Raw genomic sequence first — 15,248 nt, 5'->3', positions numbered from 1 at the left:
CAATAACATGCAAGTGCTATGACAAGTCTCATTTAGCCTAACGCAGTACACGTATCAAGGTTTTTTTTATTATATAGTAAAAAAAAAAGAAAATAGAATACAAAAAGAAAAAGCAAGCTAGTGAAAAAACAAGAACAGAGAAGCTAGTGTTAGTTCGTTTTTGTTTTTTTTGTTTGTTTTTTAAGAAAACAAGCAGTAAGTGAAAAAAGAGCAAGTTTAAAAAATTTTTTTTTTTTTTTAGAATAGAATTAGAATAGAGGGTGATAGAGTTAGAGGGTAAAATAAAGATGGAAAAGATGTGTTTTTAGCCGATTCTTGAAGATGGCTAAGGACTCTGCTGTTCGGATTGAGAAATATAAATTAAAATGTTGAACTATAATCAGCATAATCAGCATTTTACTGTTACTTCCCTGCCATGCTTGCTTGGCTTGTCACTTCGTTTCTGACTCAGCCTCAAAAATCACTGCTTGCAGCCATATTTATTAATACATTCTGTTTGCAACATAAATGTCATCATCATCAGGATGAGTATTTGGGGTGGAGTGATCTCTCTTGAACTTGTGACATACTGTAGTGAGGGTGTCTTTCTGCCCAGAAATACTGGCAAGCTATTATTCCAACAATTGTAGTCCTCAATACCCTTCTCATTTCCTGGCTAAATGCACGTTATAACAATAACACAAATTAAACAATACCAGAATGCATTCAAATAATAATATTTATTAGGTTTAACACATATTTGTCAGTACTAAACATTCCTAATTCATCTGTAATATCAATGAGATGCTACAATTATTTATACAGTGACTTTGTGGTGTAACAGAGAATTTGCATTACACTGAAGGACAAAACCATTACCCTGAATGACGAAACTTTTACTTCAGCTCATATTGCACGCAATATCACTAAATCATTTCACTGAATGACGTGTTTTTGTAACCTTCTTTACCACACCAAGGTGACATTTCAAGTATTTAAGAGCAATAAACTCACTTTTCCGCAGCACCACACGGTAATTATGTCACAGAATGCTGAATGACTGTCAGTTTTTTATATGATTTCAGAATATCTTCTTATTCCTGTTACACTGAATGACCTCTGAGAAACTGCATTATTTAAATACTTAAAAAAAAAAAACAATAAGACATAGTCTTTTTATTATAACACAGCTAATACTTACTTAAAAATGTCAAGATAATTTTATAACTTTATATTTATATTTTATATATATATAATGGTAAAATCAAAGTCCAGACCATTAAACTGAATGACAATTTTACACTTTGGAACATTATTTCCCCCATATTTTGACTTTTTTTGTTACAAATGTTATTTGAAATATGAAAGTACACAATTTACTCACATTTAAGTATTTAAAATGACTTTGGAAATGTAATTTGATGCGGACAATGGCATTTCTTGTGCACTTTATGACCAATGACTCACTCACGCACGCAACCAAAAGAGCCATCAGCAAATCGAGAACACTCCTTTTCACTAATACAGGAAAAATCACACCCACACACACCCTTCATTATTACTTAACAAATTAATCTTTCTATTTCTATTGTTTTTTCGTTTTAGATTTGGTTTGACCTTGGACCACAAATCCAGCCCTAAGTAGCGCAGGTATATTTGTAGCAATAGCCAAAAATACATTGTATGGGTCAAAATGATTGATTTTTCTTTTATGCCAAAAATCATTAGGCTATAAAGTAAAGATTGTGTTTCGTGATATTTAGTAAATTTCCTAGCGTAAATATACCAAAATGTAATTTTTGATTAGTAATATCATGGTTCAAAACTTAATATAGACATAATATGGATTTTTAAATAGTTGTATCTCGGGCAAATATTCTTCTAGCATAACAAACCATGAATGAAACTTAAAAAAAAAAAAAAAATTGACCCTTGGTCCAGGGTCACAAATCTCCTGCTCCTTTGATACTGAAAGGGCAAAATATAATTATTTACTTAAGCTTATCTTTACATATATTATTATACCTATGAAATATTCATTTTCATTTATTATACAGTGCAATTGTTTTACAGTATGTGGCTATTACTGTCGTAGGAATAACAATCAAATAAAATTGTTGTTGTTATTATTATTCTATTCTAATTTGTTTGGCTTCTTAAAACACCAGTGTGAATGTAATTTAGACTGAGACAGTACCACAAATAAAAAGAGGTTTGAGTCTCTTTTAAAGTTCAGGTACAAGTCAAGTTTCCTTAGTTAAGAACATGGGTTGGAGCTCTTAACTTTGAACTCTCAAAGTACATTAGTTAGAATAATTTAACTTTAAAATCTACAAAATTCAACTTTTTTTCCAAGTCTTCATTTGTCTTTTTTAAAATTAAATTTAGATTCCAGATTTTTAAATATTTAAAATAGGATAGGACAATATTCTCAGATTCCAGATTTTCAAATAGTTGTATCTTGCCCAGATATTGTCCTATCCTAACACACTGTAAATCAATGGAAAGCTTATATATTCCACTTTCTGATGTTTGAATCTCAATTAAAAAAAAAAAAAAATGACCCTTGGTCCAGGATCACAAATCATTATCTCCAGTCCTGACCTCTGCTTCTTTTGCTTATTGGATGTAAAGATACTAAAAGGGCAAAATATAATTATTTACTTTGGCTTATGTATAATAATTAACTAATCCAAAGCAAAATTAATATACCTATAAAATATAAATTTTCATTTATTTTATAGTGCTAATGTTTTACAATATAAGGCTATAACTGTAATAGGAATAACAATAATATAATTTTTTTGTTGTTATTATTAATACATTCTAATTAGTTTGGCTTCCTAAAACACCAGTGTGAATGTAATTTAGACTGAGACAGTATACCACAAATAAAAAGAGGGTTGAGTCCCCTTTAAATTTCAGATACAAGTCATTTTTTTACAGTTTTTCTAACTTAAGTTTTCTTAGTTAAGAACATGGGTTAGAGCTCTTAATTTTAAACTTTCAAACTGTACTAGTTAGAATAATTTAACTTTAAAATGTACAAATGGTTGGTGCCGATAGCCTTGTGGGCAGTGCGCCGACATACAGCGTCGTTGTGCTCCAGGCGTCCTGTGTTTGAATCCAGACTCAAGGACCTTTCCCGATCCCGTCCCCCATCTTTCTCCCACTTCGCTTCCTGTCACTTCTGATCTGTCCTATCTCAATAAAGGCCAAAAATAAATCTTTAAAATGTAAATTTTTTCCAAGTCTTCATTTGTCTTTTTTTTTTTATATCGCAATAATATATTTTTCTTGCACCCTCAGATTTTTTAATAGTTGTATCTCGGACAAATATTGTCCTATCCTAACAACCATACATCAATGAAAGCTTATTTATTCAGCTTTCAAAAGATGTATAAATCTCAATTTAAAAAAAAAATGTACCTTTGGTCCAGGGTCACAAACCATAAACTCCAGTCCTGACCTCTGCTCCTTTGATACTGAAAGGGCAAAATATAATTATTTACTTTGATATATTAATTTTCATTCATTTTGCAGTGCAAATGTTTTACAATATAAGGCTATAACTGTCATTGGAATAACAATAATATAAAATTGTTGTTATTATTATTCTATTCTAATTTGTTTGGCTTCCTAAAACACCAGTGTGATTGTAATTTAGACTGAGACAGTATACCACAAATAAAAAAGGGGGGGTTGCGTCCTTTTTACAGTTCAGATACAAGTCATTTTTTGACTGTTTTTCTAACTTAAGTTTTCTTAGTTAAGGACATGGGTTGGAGCTCTTAATTTTAAACTTTCAAACTGTACTAGTAACAAACTGTAATTTAACTTTAAAATGTACAAAATGTAAAATTTTTCCAAGTCTTCATTTGGCTTTTTTTTTTTATATATCGCAATAATATATATTTTTTTGCACTCTCACATTTCAGATTTTCAAATAGTTGTATCTCAGTCAAATATTGTCCTATCCTAACAACCATACATCAATGGAAACTTATTTACTCAGCTTTCAGATGATGTATAAATCTGTTTCAAAACAATTAACCTTTGGTCCAGGGTCACAAACCATAAACTCCTGACCTCTGCTCCTTTGATACTGAAAGGGCAAAATATAATTATTTACTTTGGCTTATGTAACATAATTAACTAATCCAAAGCAAAATTAATATACCTATAAAATATTAATTTTCTTTTATTTTACAGTACAAATGTTTTACAATATAAGGCTATAACTGTAATAGGAATAACAATAATATAAAATTGTTGTTATTATTATTAATATTCTTATTTGTTTGGTTTCCTAAATCACCAGTGTGAATGTAATTTAGACTGAGACAGTTACCACAAATAAAAAGAGGGTTGCATCCCCTTTAAATTTCAGATACAAGTCAGTTTTTCTTACTTAAGTTTTCTTAGCTAAGAACATGGGTTGGAGCTCTTAATTTTGAACTTTCAAACTGTACTAGTTAGAATAATTTAACTTTAAAATGTACAAAATGTACTTCATTTGTCTTTTTTTTAATATCGCAATAATTCTTTTTTTTTTTTTTTTGCACCCTTCGATTTTAGATTTTCAGATAGTTGTATCTCGGACAATAGCCTATCCTAACAACCATACATCAGTGGAAACTTATTTATTCAGCTTTCAGATGATGTATAAATTTCAATAATAAAAAAAATTAACCTTTGGTCCAGGGTCACAAACCATAAACTCCAGTCCTGACCTCTGTTTCTTTGATACTGAAAGGGCAAAATATAATTATTTACTTTGGCTTATATAACTATAATTAACTAATTAACTATAGTCCAAAGCAAAATGAATATATATATATATATATATATATTTAATTATTATATACAGTGCAATTGTTTTTAAATATATGGCTATTACTGTCATAGGAATAACAATAATATAAAATTGTTGTTATTATTATTTATATATTCTGATTTGTTTGGCTTCCTAAAACACCAGTGTGAATGTAATTTAGACAATATATCACAAATAAAAAGAGGTTTGAGTCCCCTTTAAAGTTCAGGTACAAGTCAATTCACTTTTTGACTTTTTTCTAACTTGAGTTTTCTTAGTTAAGAACATGAGTTGAAGCTCTTAATTTTTGAACTCTCAAAGTGTATTAGTTGGAATAATTTAACTTTAAAATGTAAAAATGTTCTTAATTTGTCTTTTTTTTTTGCACCTTCCAGATTTTCAAATAGTTGTATCTTGGCCAAATATTATCCTATCCTAACAAACCACAAATCAATGGAAAGCTTATTGATGATGTATAAATCTGCCCCTTATGACTGGTTTTGTGGTCCAGGGTCACAAATCATTAACTCCAGTCCTGACATCTGCTTCTTTGATAAAAAGATACTGAAAGGGCACAATATAATTATTTACTTTAGATTATGTAACATCATTAACTAATCTATTTCTGTCATAGTCATAAATGTAGTAAATTACTCTATTCTGTGTTTACTGTTCATTACAACTCTAAAATAAATGTTTGTTTCATATAGAGGGTCATTTTTGAATGCTTGTTCATGAAAAGATGAAAAGCATTTTTAAAAGCTGAATGTAATTTCTCTTGTAGCCAATAATACTGTAACATGTAATAATGTAACATGTGAACCTGATTCATCAGACCACAGTGAGGGGAGGAGAACAGACTCAGGTGAGGAGGGGTTACAGACAGCTTACAAAAAGAGCTGTTAAAGTGACAACAGCGCAGTTTCATGTCATTGCCTTCTCAAACACCTCACAAAGACTGTTTGTCAGATTTTGAAAAGAAAACATGGTCACATTATCTCTTATCCTACTCTTGTTTTCAGTCCAGTGGTCCTGGGCTCAGGAAGACCCTCTTCTGCCTTTCACTGAACACCTGGACCACGAGAACAATGTGCGGCTGAGATGGGGATTTGATGAGATCCAACGCACCATCTTGTTTGAGCTCACGGTCAACACCAGCGGCTGGGTCGGTTTTGGCTTCAGCCCCAAAGGAGGAATGACTGGAGCCGATATTGTCATTGGAGGAGTTGGACCTGATGGCAGTTACTTTTCGGTAAAGACTGAGATTGATAACTCTAACAGTGAAGTTACAACTAATTTTATATTCTTTTGATATTTTGTTCTGTATTCTGTCAATTCTGATTCATTGTGTTTGTCACATTTAGTTAGTAGGGATGTATTGGTATTATCAATATCATAGTATTGCGGTAGTATTGTGGTCACATGACGATATAAGTTTTCCGGTAAAGTGTAGTTTTTAAAATACATTTAAACTTTTTATTCTAACATAAAACATCTTTAAAATTGGGTTTTAGGCCATTATGGCATAGTATTTGGCACAGTATCTGTCAAACAAACTAAAACCAAAAGCACAATATGGCTTAATCGTAATAATTAATAATTTTCGCTGTGTGTTTTAAAGTGAAGTGCACACTTCGTTCAGGTGATAAGCTCGTGATCCGGTGTTTTACGTGCCTCAGAACGGCTGAGTTCACAGTGAATGCAGTGAACTGGTTTATTGCATGTGCCATGAATTTAGCTCATGTTTGAGAACGCAACGGCCACCAGTTACAAAATTTCACTAGATTTGTAGAGAGACATGTTTTTGTAAGCCTGTTTTCACTGAAGCTGGATTTTATTTGTTAAAATAAAAGCTCTACTGCCCTTTCCGTCAAAATAAAAGCTTAAAAGTGCAGTATGAATTGCTGACAGCTAGCGGTTTAACTGGGTAACGTTACTACAGTCCAAATTCAAAATATCTCTTTTAAGTGTAGAAATTAGGAAAGAAGTATTGTAATTTCTCTAGTAGGGAAAAATAATATACCTATGCAATATTCATTTTCATTTATTTTACAGTGCAGTTGTTTTACAGTATGTGGCTATTACTGTCATAGGAATAACAATAATATAAAATTTCTGTTATTATTATTATTATTATATTCTAATTTGTTTGGCTTCCTAAATCACCAGTGTGAATGTAATTTAGACTGAGACAGTATACCACAAATAAAAAGAGGGTTAAGTCCCCTTCAAAGTTCAGGTACAAGTCAATTCAGTTTAAGTTCAGAACATGGATTGGAGCTGTTAATTTTGAACTCTCAAAATGCATTAGTGAGAATAATTTAACTTTAAAAAAGAACAAAATGTCCAGTCTTCATTTGTTTTTGTTTTTTAAATATCGCAATAAATGTATCGTGGACTTCATATCAAGATATTATCGCATCGTGACATTTTAATATCATTGCATTAGTTAATTATCTACAGTGTAAATTGTTATATTATTATATTTGGCTTTAGTCTTTCACATCATTAAGATAGACTGATAACTGTCAATGAGTCAATTAACTAATTTTATATTCTTTTGACATTTTGTTCTGTATATGATTCTGATTCATCGTGTTTGTCACATTTAGTTAATTATCTACAGTTTAAATTGTTATATTTGGGTTCAGCCTTTTACATCATCAAGACTGAGGCTGAAAATGTCAATAAGTCACTTACAGTGGAATTACATGCTCTATAAAATATAATAAGTTATTTTATATGTTTTATATTTAATTCTTTTTTATTTTGGATTCACACTGATATGCATTTCATATTTAGTTAATTAATTATGAACTACATACTTAGTTTTCTCAGTGGCTGTAAACTGGGATATTTAATACAGTAAGTAACTTTATAAGTGTGACAAAGTCTACTTTTTTATTAGACTATAAAACTGTATTAATATTTGTTTTTCAACCTAGATGTTCTAAAATATGCATTTGTCTTGATATTACTGTAAAAGGTTGAGAGTCAAAGTGTTAGCCCAGATTGGAAGCTGCAACTACAACTGTAACTACAGCACCATAAAAACACCTGTTGCTACGCATACATACATGCTTCATTTCTCTTTTCTGTTTTTCCGTATTCAGGACCGTCATGCTGGGGGGAATGCAATGCCTGAGGTTGACCAGCTACAGAACTACAAACTTCTGTCTCTGACCGAGTATAATGGGAAAACAGTCATGAAGTTTCAGAGGTCCATCGATTCCTGTGATAAAGATGATCTAACCATCACTGTGAGCCTGTTTAACCATTTTTCTTTTAACTATTCTTTACAAAGGAAAAGTAATTCAACACCAACAATGTAACACTCCCCTTCATTGTTTGTAAAAATGTAGGCCTACTTTGCAGTTTAATTCAGAAAACAATGATGGTGAAACTACATTACATTACATTTAGGCATTGGCCGTTATGAGATTTTACGCTGCGCTTATCCACTTTATTCTTTAACGCAGAAGTAAGTCTATGTCTTTCAGTTTGTTAGCCCCTATAGGGAAATAACGAGAAGAATAACAATGTGCAGTAAATGGTAAAACAGTTTGCACTACAAACCAGTGTGTTCATAAATAAGATAATGTTCATAAATAAGATAATGCCTGCTACAGAATTCTTTCCTTTAAAGTCTCTTTAAAAATGTTATTGGATTTAAAACAGTGATTTTTTCAAACCATTATATATCTTGAAACCAGTAATTGGCCCATACCTAATGATGACATTGCAAAACAAAACCAGTAATGTCCACTGGGATCAGGGCATTTCTGAGAACTCCTCTCTCGAAACAAGCTGCTGACCTTGCTTGTCAAGGAGCTCTCAGCTGCCTTTCAAAAACGCCCCTTAAACTGAAAACATGGATTGTCTTTTGAACTTAAAAACCCTGAAATTCTAGATCAAAATAGCTAAAAAAAAGTTATCAGTGGCCACATACACACTGCAAACTTTTATGAATGTCAACGGCATTTAGCTGGAGTGTGCGTGTTGCTAAAGTGCTTCTCATTTTATGTAAACAATCAAATAAAAGTGTTTTTTATTGCATGGTCAGGATCTCCCCATGAAGCTGATCTATGCGTACGGACAGACTGACGACATCACATACCACAGTACACAAAGAGGCACGAAGGAGTTGAACCTGTTGAAGTACATGCCTCAAGTCACCCCTCCAAACAGCAACTTTTTTGACGTAACTATGGTCAATGTAAGAACTTTTTTTGTTGTTGTTTTGCTGTTCTGTCTGTAAAACCAATTTTCTGTCTTACATTTCATGAGCAACATTTAAAACTTAGATTTTAATATAATTAAAAACATGTAATTTATTCCTGTGAAGCTGAATTTTCACCAGCCATTATTTCAGTCGGTGTCACATGATCCTCCAGAAATCATTCTGATTTGCTGTTTAAGAAACATTTATTATCAATGTAAAAAAAATTTTTTTTTCAGATTTTGATGAATTTGGGGAATTTTTAAAGGTATAGTTCACCAAAAAATGAAATTTGATGTTTATCCGCTTAGCCCCAGGGCATCCAAGCTGTAGGTGACCTTGTTTCTTCAGTAGAACACAAAGTCTGTTATATAATCATATAATGGCAGTCAATGGGACTTTGAGAGTCAAAAAACATACACGGACAAAACCAAATTAAATCATACGGCTCGTGACGATACATTGAGGTCTTAACACACAAAACAATCAGTCTGCACAAGAAACTGAACAATGTTTATATCATTTTTTTTTACCTCTGATCCACCGCAATGTCTAACTGTCCTGAGCGCGTTTACAACAGCCGTCGCATGACGAAGATCTATTATATAAATTCTATTCATTTTCTTGTACAGACCAAGTGTTTTGTCTGTTAAGACCTCAATGTATCGTCACGAGCCGCTGTTTAATTTGGTTTTGTCTGTGTATGTTTTTTTGACTCTCAAATCCGTGGTTCCCATTGACTGCCATTATATGACTGACAGACTGCAACGTTTTGAGGTAAAAAAATCTTTGTTTGTGTTCTTCTGAAAAAACAAAGTCACCTACATCTTGGATGCCCAGGGGGTAAGCAGATAAACATCTGAACTTGAACTATTCCTTTAAATGTCTTTACTGTAACCTTTGGCCAGTGTATTGCTTTCTTGTTAAAGAAAAGTTGTAATTCTTACTGACTTTATTGCCTACTTTTAAATAGTAGTTTACAACAATTATGTAAATGGTTTATCTCAGTTATGTGCTAGTGAGTGTGTACTTTCAGACATTGATTACATTTACAATCGCTTCAGTTCACTGTACCAGCCAAGCATACCCACTATCACTGCAAGGTATTGAAAGCCCCGGTGTTTGATGTCAAACAGCACATTTATCGCGTAAGTCAGTTTATAAACTTAACACTTAACACATTATCTATCTAGGGATCTGTCAATTTTGATAACATTTGTCTTACTTTATGTCCAGATTGAGCCGGTGATCAAAAACGTTGACCTCGTTCATCATCTGATTCTGTACCGCTGCCCTCCGACTGTGAAGGAGGAGCTTGATGTGGAATGTTACACTACGGTGGATGCACAGTGTATGCAGGTCGTCGCTGTGTGGGGAGTTGGCGGAGGGGTTAGTATCACCTTTGAAAGGGGTTTAATGCATTTTCATGCAAGAAATAACTCAATTTTAAACCATTAATTACTTGAAGAAATGGTTAACCTGCGATCAAATCATTAAAGGGGTCATCGGATGCCCATTTTCCACAAGTTCATATGATTCTTTAGGGTCTTAATGAAAAGTCTCTAATATACTTTGGTTAAAAATTCTGAATAGTAGTGTAAAAAAAACACCCTTTTACCTTGTCAAAATCAGCTCTGCAAAATTTCAGCTCATTTTAAGACATGGCCCCTTTAAATGCCACGAGCTCTGCTCGCCCCGCCCCTCTCTGGGATTATGTTTACTTTAGCCGTGTTTATCGGCGAAACTTGCCAACAAGCACATTATTAAGAAAGGCCATTTGCAAAGATGCATAAAAAACCCTTATACTCACTTCTGCTGTGGGTGAAGATGCATCAGGAACAATTCGCATGAAGATAGATGTATATGTAGATTGGGAATGGCGCTTTCCATTTAAAAACGAAAGTAACATTAAACCTCTGCGTCTTCAGCGGCTCAGATTTCGGTAGTAAATGACTACTGCTATGTTCATTATTACATCCAACAACAGAACACCTCAATCGCTCAATTAGAGTCTTCTTCTGCACCTGAGTCACACAATGGCAATTGTATTCGGACTGTTTCAGCTCGGTGAGGGCGGGTCTAAGGTAAGATGCTAATGTCAATCAAATGTGTTTCGTCACAACGACAAGAAGCTAAGAATGACCTGATTTTAAAAAGGGGATATTACTTTTAAAGATAAAAAAATACCACTGGGTGGATTTGTATCATTGTAGGGTGGTTGTGTACACAAACTACCAAAACACATTAACGTTCAAACATATAAAAGTTAGTTTTACACCCGATGACCCCTTTAAAAATCAAGAATCGAATCGGTTTGATTCTTAAGTGAATCGTTCAGAGCGGTTTTCTGAAATGATTCACTAAACAGTGAATCCGTCTCAAGAAGATGATTAATTTTCAGCTTCTGGGCCTATTGAAGTAGTATTTATATGTAAAACCTTCCAATAACTGATTTGTTTTAAATTCAATTATATTTTTCAAGGCTTTTGAATTTCCTGAGGTGGCAGGACTTCCAATTGGAGGAAATGTTGACGAATTTTTCTACAGGCTTGAAGTGCATTACAACAACCCCACTGCAGTTGAAGGTCAGTTAGTCATTTACAATGTGAAATACCACACTTTGATCAATATTTCAGATTTTGATGTGATAAAACAATACTTGCTTCATTACACAGGTCGACTTGATGACTCAGGTCTGCGATTCCACTACACATCTGAACTCCGTCAACACGATGCAGGTATTTTGATGACAGGGCTTGCAGTGGCCCCTGGGTACGCCATCCCACCCAAAGCCAAATCCTTCCTCACGTACGGCCTGTGTGACACTGCTAATATTCCAAAGGTTTGTATGTACAGTATGTTTATCTACTCACATTCTGACGATCAGATTCAGCATGATAAGTTGTGTGCTGTGTTCTACAGGTTCTGGAGGCGCCAAATGATCTTCAGGTGTTCGCTGTGATGCTGCACACACACTTGGCAGGGCGGAAGGTGCGAGTCGGACACTTCAGGTAAATGTTTTTGACCAATGACTGACCTAAATAAATAGTTGACTTAATATCATCTGTGTGCATTTCTTTGTTCTGTGGTTCATAACCTGAAGTTACAGCAATTAATTACTTTTTTGTAAATTCTTATTCTCTTCAGAGGGGAGGAACAGATTGATCTTCTAGTTGTGGATGAAAACTATGATTTTGAATATCAGGAAATGCTAAACTTGGGTAAAACTAAGACAGTGCAGTTGGTAAGTGCTGTTAAGCATCAATATCAAATGTAGGCACTGTACAATACAAAATGAATGATTTATATACAGCAATAGTCTATATTTTAGTATATAATTATTGTCAATAAGTGAAATAAAGAAACTTTTTTTGGTTTTTCAGGATGACAAAGTGCTGGTGCAGTGCACCTATAATACTGAAAACCTAGACACACTCACATGGGTTGGTACATCTCATATGTTCTTGATGTGTACGAGTTCCTTTTTCAAGAAGAGTAAAAGCCTTAAAATATCAGGGATTATTACTGATGTATTTTATGTTGTAGAATAAATTGTTTTTATGCCCGCAGGGGGGGTTCTCTACCACAGAAGAGATGTGTTTGGCCTTCCTCGTCTACTATCCAGCTATGGAACTGAGCGGCTGTTCGAGCTTCCCTGATTCAACAGCTTTACAAACTGCGATGGGAGCAACAAATTTTCAGTAATCTAATTAAAAACCCTGATTTATAATACATTTAGCTCTTAAAATGTGCTCTAATGATAATGTGTCTTTTATTGGATCATTTTGCAGGTCTTGGCTCGAAATAATGTATGCAAAGACTTGGAATGACACAACTGTCAATGAATACCAACAAATACTGAATAGTATCGACCAGCACATCACAGTCGTGGACTCATTTGTAAGTGTCCACACCTTTACAATATCTGCTTCTGTTCTGACCACCATTTTTACCTGACACATTTTTCTGTGTATTTTTAGAACAATGCATCATCCTATAAAGGAACACTTCCTGATCTGAAAGTCATCCCGCCTGCACCCTGCATAAGTGGCTGTGTAACCAAAAGTCTTGCTTTGCTATCACTGCTCTTATGTTTGGCAGTGCAATGGGCTTCTGTTTGAAACACTAATGCAAACTAGCACTGATGTAACTTGTTTTTCTTTCATTGTCTGAATGTCTGTATCACTATGAGAGCAAAAACTGTAGCCTACATTTTAAATAGGATTGTATTTAAGAATGAGACAGCATGATTCAGAAGGATAGTTCCAAACCTGAATTGTAAGTAAAAACAACAAAATTGCAATAATAATTATTATTATTAATATTATTATTCATAATACAAAATACAGATTTGATTTATCCAGTTGATTTAGTGTTGTTGATGCAGTGGCATGTCAACAGTGTGCATATAGCGCCCTCTAATGAAAATAATAGACACTATCGACTGCTTGCTAAAAGGATAAGTTCACTCAAAAAACAAAATTCATTCATAACTTATTCACATTTGTACTTACAAATCTGTAAATCTTTTTTTTTTTTTTTCTGTGATGGAATAACCTGGAGGGACTGGTTCTGTCAAACTTCACAATGAAGTAAACAGATTAATAAAGTCCATTTGAATCATACTTTTTGTTTCAAGCCTTCTGTCCTAAGTCATGTGATAACTTTGTGTGAGGAACAGACATAATTGCAATTTTGTAAAGGTAATAGCTGTGCTTGTGAGTCAGATAAATTCAGCGATGACCTGCCAGTTCACAAAAGTGGTCTGAATGATTCGGTTCTCGAGTTTGACTCGCAGTGGTAGCGGTGATTCGAAAACATTCATCTTTGTTCACATTGTTGAAACAGTAGCTGGTGAAAAGAGACACTGTTCTGATTAAATTGTTTATTGCAAGCAACATTTTAATTAGAATCTTACAGAAATGTTGTTGGTCCATCAAAATTCAACAGAAACTTATTTTGGACAATCATACACTAAAGAGAGACTTTAGCGCCACTGTAAACATAAAGATGAAATGCTTCTTGTGCCTTTTTGTTGAGTTCATCTCAACATTCCTTTCTAATAATAAGGTGATATCAGGTAAATTGGGCTTTTTGGTTAATCACTTGGCACACTAACAAAAAAATCCATGTATGACATTTAACTGTGTTCCTTTGATTATTAAGGACTGTTTTAAATATTTTTGTGTTGAATTGATGTAATAAAATATAATTGTTCAGGCCCTACAGGTTTTAAAACGTCAGCTGCCCCACATTTTTTTGAGATAGCAGTGTTCAGGTAAAATGGGCCGGCTTTTTACAGACTGAAGTAGTTTTAATCTTTGGTTCTTTTAATTGTGATAATTTTGGCTCACATTTGACAAAAACCCACCAATTCACTATCTCAACCAATTAGAATATGGTGACATGCCAATCAGCTAATCAACACCTGCAAAGGTTTCCTGAGCCTTGAAAATGGTCTCTCGGTTTGGTTCACTAGGCTACACAATCATGGGGAAGACAATTATTGACACCCTTCACAAGGAGGGTAAGCCACAAACTTTCATTGCCAGTGAAGCTGGCTGTTCACAGAGTGCTGTCTCCAAGCATGTTAACAGAAAGTCGAGTGGAAGGAAAAAGTGTGGAAGAAAAAGCTGCACAACCAACCAAGAGAACCACAGCCTTGAGAGGCTTGTCAAGCAAAATCGATTCAAGAATTTGGGTGAACTTCACAAGGAATGGACTGAGGCTGGGGTCAAGGCATCAAGAGCAAACGACACACAGACGTGTCAAGGAATTTGGCTACAGTTGTCACATTCCTCTTGTTAAGCCACTCCTGAAGTAGAAGAAGAGGAAATGGACTGTTGCCCAGTGGTCCAAAGTCCTCTTTTCAGATGAGAGCAAGTTTTGTATTTCATTTGGAAACCAAGGTCCTTGAGTCTGGAGGAAGGGTGGAGAAGTCCAGTGTTGTTTCCACAGTCTGTGATGATTTGGGCAATGTCATCTTCTGGTGTTGGTCCACTGTGTTATTTGAAAACCAAAGTCACTGCACCCATTTATCAAGAGATTTTAAAGCACTTCATGCTTCCTTCTACTGACCAGCTTTTTAAAGATGCTGATTTCATTTTCCAGCAGGATTTGGCACCTGCCCACACTGCCAAAAGCACCAAAAGTTGGTTAAATGACCAATGGGCTTGACTGGCCAGCAAACTCACCAGACCTGAACCCCATAGAGAATCTTTGTTGGTCAAGAAG

At 34.0% G+C, this 15,248-nt stretch overlaps 1 protein-coding gene across 1 annotated transcript; it reads left to right on the top strand.

Annotated features, from left to right (window-relative positions):
• Positions 1-5,717: 5,717 nt before the first annotated feature.
• On the top strand, positions 5,718-13,639 carry LOC141348391 (DBH-like monooxygenase protein 2 homolog). Its single transcript, XM_073852702.1, has 13 exons — positions 5,718-6,047; positions 7,909-8,055; positions 8,859-9,011; positions 10,079-10,162; positions 10,251-10,403; positions 11,497-11,599; positions 11,690-11,856; positions 11,937-12,025; positions 12,162-12,258; positions 12,398-12,457; positions 12,585-12,715; positions 12,806-12,914; positions 12,995-13,639. The coding sequence occupies exons 1-13, from the start codon at positions 5,781-5,783 to the stop codon at positions 13,133-13,135; spliced, it is 1,701 nt and encodes a 566-aa protein (XP_073708803.1). The 5' UTR covers positions 5,718-5,780; the 3' UTR covers positions 13,136-13,639.
• The last annotated feature ends 1,609 nt before the right edge of the window (positions 13,640-15,248 follow it).

This window comes from Garra rufa, chromosome 13 (genome assembly GCF_049309525.1).
Source record: "Garra rufa chromosome 13, GarRuf1.0, whole genome shotgun sequence".
Taxonomy (NCBI): Eukaryota; Metazoa; Chordata; class Actinopteri; order Cypriniformes; family Cyprinidae; genus Garra; species Garra rufa.
This window is presented reverse-complemented; position numbering and strand designations above follow the sequence as displayed.